The 8893-nt window shown below is 44.8% G+C and overlaps 1 protein-coding gene across 1 annotated transcript; it reads left to right on the forward strand.

The window, feature by feature from the left end:
• Positions 1-312: 312 nt before the first annotated feature.
• On the forward strand, positions 313-6701 carry LOC150064819 (spermatogenesis-associated protein 31D3-like). Its single transcript, XM_090329163.1, has 4 exons — positions 313-454; positions 1385-1421; positions 2612-5045; positions 5556-6701. Exons 1-4 carry the CDS (start codon positions 313-315, stop codon positions 6699-6701), a joined length of 3759 nt encoding a protein of 1252 aa, XP_090185289.1.
• The last annotated feature ends 2192 nt before the right edge of the window (positions 6702-8893 follow it).

Genomic DNA, 8893 nt, shown 5'->3' on the forward strand with positions numbered 1-8893 from the left:
TTTCAGGACTTGCATATACCAGGTCAGACAAAATTAACTAGATTCCTCCTGGGGAAATGATTCGGAATATATGACAAGGTTGCCCCCTCGTGGTCAACTGGCAAATAGCAAGGGAGGGCGGAGCTGTGGGCAATCCCTCTTCACACTGCCCCTCCCCCACCCTCAGAAGCCTCTGTGACTCTGCCTTGCACTGTGATGCAGCCCAGGGGGTATTGATGAGCCCCTGCCCTGTAGGGGCTCAGATGCCTCAGGCAGCCATAAGATCCAGAACATGGAAAATGGTTTCTCTTTTCTGAAGAGTCATATTGAGTCATGGCTGAGCTTTGGCTCACTTCTCTTAAATGGAGACCCCAGGTTCACCTTTCTAAGTGCCTTGTGGTTTCTACTCCTATGTCTGTGCTACCGGTTATTGAAACCTCCATCACCAAAACTCCTGAAAAAGGACATCCAACAGGTAAGGAAATACGAGAGAATCCCCCAGAGATTCTTTTGGGTTTCCCATCTCTAGCTTGACATCACTGAATGAATGAGTCAGTCTATCTTACAGAGATCTAAGAGAAAGTCCGAAAAGAAGACAAAGCACCCATGTCATAGGGCGTGCTGCCTGGCATGGAGGACTTACGGAGGATTAAAGTTTCCATCTGAAATCCATAGACCGCCTCTCTGCATTGGAGGGTCTTAGAGAAAGGGCTTACATGGTGACACTGTGGCTCTCATTTGTTTAGTGATGTGAAGAACAGTGGCTCCTAACATTTGGTCCTGGGTGCCCCTGTACCATCACCAGGCTTTTCTTCCTGTTGAGATGGTCACGAGAGCAGCGCTGACCTCTTGAGATCCTCTGGGCAGAGCCTGGCACCTGAGTTATGCCCACAGTTCAGAATCCTCTGAGGGGGAGTACAGTGTGGGGAGTACAGTGTGGCTGTTGGCTGCAGATTCTATGCCCTCCTCTAGCAGTCTAGCCCAAAACCCCAGTGATAAGACCTTCTTTAAGAAGACAAAGTAAACATACTTGATCATCTTTAGAAGCTAATAAAAGGAAGAATCAGGGCCTGGAATTTGGCCTAGTGGTAGAGTGCTTGCCTAGCATGCATGAAGGCCCAGGTTCGATTCCTTGGTACCACTATATGGAAAAAAGCTGGAAATGGTGCTGTAGCTCAAATGGTAGAGTACTAACCTTGAGAAATGTCCAAGGACAGTGCTCAGGCCCTGAGTTCAAGCCCCACAACTGGCAAAAAAATAATAAAAAAATAAAAAGAAGAATCAAATCTGAATTTAATGTGGAGACATCTTATTATTGAATAATGCTTAGCAGAAATCGCTACAAAGAGGAGCAATAGAAATGAGTCCTGAGACCTCATTCTTTTCTTTTTGCTCTCAATGACAGGGAATAATGAAGAGGAAGAGGAGGAGAGCATTTCGAGGTACGTTGTTTTCCTATCTGATTTAAGCTTACCAAAAATGATTTTTGTCAGAACAGAGGGTGCACCGTCTCTTTCAATATGGATATTAGATCCAAATAATGCATGACTCAATACTAACATACTCCAGCTCGTTGACATGAATTTGGAGATATAAATATGTCTAGATAGACATACAAGTTTATGATGGGATATATATTCTATAGACATATCTATGCCATAAAAAACACTCAGCTTAATTTAATTATGTTCCTAAATTTATGTGTCAGTGGTTGCATGTAGAGATTCCTTTTTTGCATACTTGTTTATACAATATGACATTTGAAATATGATGTAAAACCTCACTGTTAATAAACATTTAAAAAAATGCCTTTTGTCATTCTCTTGTTCTCATAGTTTCTCAGGACATTAGCTACTAGGCTACTAGGTTTTTCTCAGAAAATGAGCCCTCCAAGGAGAGGCTCACAGAAAGGCAGACCAGACACACAGCTCAGAGTCCATACTCTGCCAACCATGAGCATGAGGCAGTTCTACACCCAGGCAGTGGGTTCTGCTCACTAGGGGGCCAGGTGATATGTCAAGCCACAATTTCAGTGTGCAGGCATTGTGGAGAGCATTACTCCTGGGTGCTCAGATTTATGTCTGAGGTAACCGCTGACTGCAGGGCTTCACATGGTGGATTTGTGCATCACATGGGATGAGGTAGAAGGTATTTTATACATGATGCTAGCTTCATATGAACCTTCTTAATGAAGGAAACTGATCATTTGACTTTGTCTACTCATATTTGGGGATTTTAGCATTTATATCCTAGAGATTGATAGGATTCTTATGTTCCTACTTTTGTTACATGTAATCCATTGTCCTGGTTTTCCAGATCGGAGAAGTCACCGGGAAGAAGTAGAGGAAGGGAGGAAGCTTCTTTCTATTCTGAAAAGGTGATTATGATTTCCCATTCTATTCTGATCTCTGTGTCCTGGGGATGAAGTGCCACCCATCTCAGTCATGGGAGGGATAGCCAGAAAAGGTATGTGAAGGAAGGTTCTGGGGAGAAGCTCTAGTCTGTGTTGAGAGGTCCTAGATGTTAGAGAACATGAAGAAAGTAGCCGGCAGCCCAACAACCACGGGGTCAGTGGGCCCGCTCATCCTTGTGCTAATCATAGATACAGCTTGGTCCCTTCTGTCTCCTGCAGCCCCCTGAACCTACAACATGATACCACCCACTTTCGGCAACTGCTCTGCCCTGACCCTTTCTGTGAGGTATGCAACAGAACAACTGCTGAGGTCAGTCGTCTGCTCTCCCAGGCATACCTGAAGGAAACTGCATGTGCTCTGTCCCCATCCGCTTCCCCAGCTCCCATGAAAAAGTCATCATCTCTGACTACTGCTCTTTCAGCAATTCCTTCAGAACAACCAATCCGAGCCCCTACGCCTACCTTTTCTGTACCCTCACCAAACCAAGACATTCCCTTGAAGGACTTCAGTTCATCCTCACCACTGGAAGAGTCTGAACCATCCAAACCAATTTCTCACAAAGAGATCAAATTCCCAGTGGACCCCTCACCATCTGAGCAACTTGCCTTAATTTCCCCTCCCCTAGCACATCCTACTCAGGGAGGAGAACTTGTTCTCCAACAAGTTTGCCCTTTGTCTACTGTGGACAGCCCTGATAGGTTGTCCACCTGTGACTCAACAATGAGAGACCCTAACTCTTCCAGCTTAGAGGTGTCAGGATTCTCCTGCAGTGAGCCTATTGTGAAAAACACACTCTCTTCCGATTTGGTAGAACATAAGGCCAGGCAGAATTGTCTTGACCTTCATTCTTCTGAGGCCTCTGCAGGAGATAGCACTCCAACCTACTATGTAGAACCTTGTAACCTCTCATTTGTTGGACTTGATGTCCTTAAATTCCTGGAATCACAAATTAAGAAGAGAGAAGGCTTATTGATGTGGAAAGAAAGGGAAAACAAAATTGCTTCCTTTTCAAAACATGATACGCTATTGAGTTCTGTAGGGAAAGTGTTAGGGTCTGTTGCTGAGGAGCAGGACCTGGCAGTTTCCCTTCCATTTGGGATGGCCAAAGGCAAGCAAGAGGAGCTACACAAGTACGTGCAGGCCCCAGGTCCAAATCCCTATGAGGACCACTCACGACAAAAATCATCTGCTAAGCACTTCTGGGGCCTCCCATCACTACACAGTGAGTCCCTGAGCCCTGCTGTTGTTGCCTTAGGTGACTGTACCCTAAAACTTGTCTTCTTTAATATAATCTCCAACGTCGCCACAGCCCATGAATCCCCCATCTTCCCTAACCCTAAACCTTTGCCATTATCTGATATCCAGTCTCAAGTCTTACCTGAAACCTTGTGCCAAGATCTTCCAATGTCCCAGGCCCAGGCCCAGGCCCAGTTTCAATCTCCACTTCCAGTCCTACCACCTTCTCTCTTACCCCAGGTTAGGGCCTGTGGAGTCTGTTTTCATGGACCACAGAGTGAGACACAGATCCTCACAACCTCTGAAATTCATCACATGGAACATAATATACTGCGGAAAAAGCAAGAGAATGTGTGGGGTTTACCCTCTGTGGTCCGGGGATCTCAGGAAGACTTTTGTTCTCCAGCTCCACAACTTTCATTGGCCAGACAATATTCCCAGGCCAATGTTACAGTGTCCATCCTTCCTGGTGATTTCCCCCTCACCAGTGAACTGCGGCAAAAACTAGAGCATCACCTTCGAAAGAGGCTCATCCAGCACCGCTGGGGCCTGCCACACAGGATCCAAGAGTCTCTGTCATGGATAAGTCCTAGGACAGACATTCCCCAGAGCTCTAGGGCAGACATTCCCCAGAGCTCTGAGTCTAAGAGCAGTCAGGGACTCTCATGGTTTTCCTCCCTGAAATGTCAGAGCAGCACACATCCAAACTTTGAATCGATTGAACCAGAAAGCGTTGACGAGAAGAACTCAGAAATACCTCTGCTAGAAGAGGAAGTGGGGAAGGAACAGGGATACAGTCCAGAGATTGGCCCCACAGACCATCTATCCAGTGATTCAGAGGGTGATTCTCATAGTAGTTCAGGATCTGACTCAGAGTCAAGCCCAGAAAGTTACACAGAGAGTATGTCAAGGAATACTGTAAATACCTCACTGAGTCATAAACAACTCAAAGATGCCCTGGAAAAACACTGGGACAAGAAATTTGCAGAAATCAGTAAAGGTCAGATTCCTGGCACTGCAACTGGTTCACTGATGTTCAACAACATGCAATTTCCCTCCCGGGAAAAATCCCCTAGCCAAATGAAACAGACGGCACTGGAACCATTAATGGGGGTGGAGAGCAGCTTGAGCATACCCCCCAACATTTCCTTCCATGATTCCAGCAAGCAAACTATTTTGGAAGACCGTATTAAGTTTTTCTATATGAAGATGATGCATGGTCTTCTCCAGAAAATCCGGGAAACCGTAGAAATTGTTAATGAAAAAGAAAATCCATACCAGGCCTGTTCCAACTTGAAACTTCCCTCCCCATCCAGTTCCATTTCTGGGGAGGATTCTCAACTTAGTTTCTCTCAGCCTCTTAGCAAAAATTTTGATAGTGAAGAGAAGATAAGATCAACAAATTCAACCTACGTCGTAGATTTTCCTGATCCTGATGCCTTACCTGAAAATAAACAAGAGGAAGGATCCCAACCACTCCGTGTTGTAGATTTTCCTGATCCTGATGCCTTACCTGAAAATAAACAAGAGGAAGGATCCCAACCACACCGTGATATGAAGCATGATCCTGTAGATCTTCACAAAATGGATAGAAATTATCCTTTGCTTTGCCAAACACAAAACATCACCAACAAAGCCATCCAGAAAGTAAAAATAAGGTCAACTGAAGCTGTATCTGAGCCACTGAGTAAGAGAGAAATTTCTGATAAAAGAGTAAAACCACCTCAGGAAAAAAGCATGAGGTTGGGAAATATTTCCATGGCTAGCACAGAAAAATCTAGGGAGCTATCTAAGGTGGAGGATCTCTGTTTTTATCAATCACAAGCCAGTACCACCTTAAAGGTCAGCAAGTGCAAGAGCTCCCTAAGGACAGATGTTGATATGAGAAATGTGGAAATGGCACTGACTACTCAATGTCCCTTAAAGGGAACATTGGGTCCCCGTGGTCCTGATCTCCCAGACTTAAAATATCAACTTTTTGATGAGTTGAAATTGAAAATGGAGAGCAGAAAGAAAGGAAAGGCCCAGGGTCTTCAGGATGACCAGCCTCTGGAGTCAGATAACTTGAAAAACCCGAGTTTGTTTACTTTTGACTCTGGTGATTCCAGTGGGGATGTGGCAACTTCCCATGTGCTACATGCTCTACAGGACAAGTCAAAGATCAGCAGGGAGCAGGCACAGAAGCCTTGCACCACCAGTGACCTCCACAAGAGCCGAGGCAAGAATTTGCCACAAGTTAAGAAGGGCATGAGCCCTGCAACACCCAAATCAAGGGACTTTGGTGGAGGAGATACAGGGCTGGCACCATCACAACCCAGAAAGCAGACCCAGCATCCTCAAGAGAAAGCAAAGGAGAGGCCTGGGACAAAATCCTCCCACCCACTGTCACAGAAGGTACGGCCTCCTCATGAAAACCGCTTCAGAACCCACATGAAGCAGTTTTTTCAGTGGCTTAGTACAGGTAAAAACAGTAAAGGACAAAGTTCCCTGGGAAAGGGCAGTTCTCCATCTGTGCAAGCCAGAAGCCTAGGTAAAGGGAGAGCTGCTATTCCAGCCAACACTGAACATCAGAAAGTCCCCAGAGACACTGGGAAAGTCCCAGGGGTGAAAGGAGTGCAGAGGCATGGAGTAGATACTACGTGCTCCCCAGGACCCTTTTTGTCTTCCGTGAAGTCTGGGAAAACTCAACAGAAGGCAGAAAAGCAAACCCAGACAGATCATATTCAGGGCCAGAACCTCAACGAGAAAGCTTCCTGCTCTAGCGTGTCATGTGTCAAGTCCAGGATGCAAGAAGCTGCTTGTCCTGGTCAGAGTAACCTTGAGAAGAACAGGAAGGGCACAGGCTGGCATGGAGAGCCAACAAATGTGCTATTTGCTAACCACAGGCATCTCACAGCCATGGCACACAGGGAGCCAGTACTCCATGGCAGACCCACCTGCAAACGTCAAATGCATCAGGTGCCTCCGGCTGCCCCTTCCATTCCTAATGGCAGTGTGTTGGAAAATGTTTCCCTATTGAAAGAGAAAATCTTCATCATTCTCCGGGACAAAAGTTCTCCTCCCTCAACGTAATTCATTTCCTTTCCCCCAATGAACCTTCAACACATTGCCTTATTTTCACCTGCAATAAATGTTCTGACAGTAGTTCTGCCTTTTGCATCTTGTGCATATGAGTTTTGTGTAACTCATGGCTGGTACTTAGGACTAGGGAGCAGTTTGTTCTTACTGATTTTCTCTGTTGTCTTTGATGAGTTGATTGTTGGAGCCCTTGCTGAGAAATCAATGACTAGAATCCAAAAATCTCCTTCCCTACCTAATAAAGCTTATTTTCCATCTTCAGATATAGTAGGGAAGAATTAGCATATCTGTACAAGGGATTAAATGCAAGTATGTGTTTCAGAACAACTTTACTCTGTGTGTGTGTGTGTGTGTGTGTGTGTGTGTGTGTGTGTGTGTGTGTGTGTGTGTGTGTGTGTGTTGGTCCTGGGGCTTAAACTCAGGGCCTGAGCAATGTCCTTAAACTTTTCCTGAAGGCTAGTGTTCCATTAGAGTCACAGCTACATTTCTGGCTTTTTTTGGTAGTTAATTAGAGATAAGAGTCTCATGGAGCTGGCTTGTTTCTGTACCTAGATACTCAAGAAGCTGAGATCTGAGAAGATAGTTCAAAGCCAGCCCAGGCAAGAAAATTTAAGACTTGTATCTCCAATTAACGACCAGAAAACCAGAAGTAGAGCTGTGGCTCAAAATGGTAGAGTATTAGCCTCGAACAAAAAAATCTCAGGAATTGTTATTCATTCTGACTTTGTTACCTAGTACATTGTATACAAGTTTGTTTATTTGAAATAGGAAAGGGCAGGGGAGAAAACAAGAGGATTGGGAGGGGACAGAGGGAGGGAAATGGGGACAAAAACATGAGAAAGGGTATCAATGTGTGAGTAGTAATGCACCTACTACCTGGTGAATGTAACTGTAACCCCTTTATACATTACCCAGACAATAAAAAGGAAAATCTCAGGAATATCACCAAGGCCCTGAGTTCAAGCCCCATGATCTCCCCCACACACACACCAAAAAGTCTCATGACTTTCCTGCACAGATTGGCTTCTAGGATTACAAGTGTGAACCACCAGCAACCAGTAGACAGCTTGACTTTTTTTTAAAGAGGTCAAAATATGTGTATTTTTTTAATAATTTCTTGACACTATGGGTCTTGATCTATGGGTTGTAGGGTAAAGAGGGGCAGTAGAACAATCAAAAGGGAAACAATACCTAATGGAAGTGAAGAAGAGATCCGAAAGATAGGCAGGGCTTCCGCCAAACTAAAGTGCAATTGGTTTGCATACTCTTGGGAAGAAAGCCTCCAGATTCCTTTTCTATGGAATATTGGGAGGAAAAATGATGCAGCCTGGGTGGAAATAGGATTGAAGGCAAAAATGAGTGAAAGTCATAAGTAGACACTGAGCCACTGGCAGGCTGACCACAGATAGCAAGTCTCATGAAAAAATAAAAAAGCTGAAGGGTTAACATAAAAGCTGCAACAGTGCTATCTCTGGAAGATTCAAGAGGATTCAACTTTCCAACCGTTTTGACCTATAGTTTTTTAACCATAAACATGGACACATCGATAAGTGTACATACATACACATATATACTGATTGCTTTTCTTGGAAGCACAAAAATATTTCCAAAGGAAAGCACAATGGGGGCAGCAGCATCTGGACCTCACACAGGCTAACATCTCCCGCCTCTGTTCACCTGACCTGGAAGAAGGCAAAAAGACCTTGACTAGGAGGAAAAGGTCTTCCCCAGCCCTCTGCTTCTCAGCTATTGGTTCTTTTCCAACTTATCCTGGGCACCAAGTGGCTACAATATCAGGAAGAAGGATGGGACCAGAACTTTGCCTGGGTAACTGAAAACTAAGATAACTATCACCTGCCAAAAGTTGTATCTCTGACAGGAACTGGGGCAAGAAAATGGTGGTGAGGAAAGAGGATAGGTTAGGTAATGGAGTAGGAAGATATATACTCATATCTGTATGAGTATGTACATGTAGATACATATGAATGAGAAAAATCCAGTTATAGAACGAACTAGGGACACAGCTGAAGGACCTCCATGTTCCTTGTTAGATCAGGTTCAAGGGGGGATTAAAATAGATTGGAAACCCTAAGTCAACAGGGAAATTGTGGCAGGAAGGACAGAAACAAGAAACGGCCTCACAAGAAGTAAGATAGTCTTTCCCACCCCCGCCATCCTAGCTCCCC

Source organism: Megascapheus bottae, chromosome 3 (genome assembly GCF_031878675.1).
Source record: "Megascapheus bottae isolate mThoBot1 chromosome 3, mThoBot2.hap1, whole genome shotgun sequence".
In the NCBI taxonomy this organism is placed as follows: Eukaryota; Metazoa; Chordata; class Mammalia; order Rodentia; family Geomyidae; genus Megascapheus; species Megascapheus bottae.

Bases quoted from the DNA above. Each gene is read 5' to 3' on its own strand.
- LOC150064819 (XM_090329163.1), top strand. From the start codon at position 313: ATGGCTGAGCTTTGGCTCACTTCTCTTAAATGGAGACCCCAGGTTCAC. The intron at 455-1,384 runs GTAAGGAAATAC...TCTCAATGACAG, and splicing joins TGAAAAAGGACATCCAACAG to GGAATAATGAAGAGGAAGAG. The intron at 1,422-2,611 runs GTACGTTGTTTT...TGTCTCCTGCAG, and splicing joins GAGGAGGAGAGCATTTCGAG to CCCCCTGAACCTACAACATG.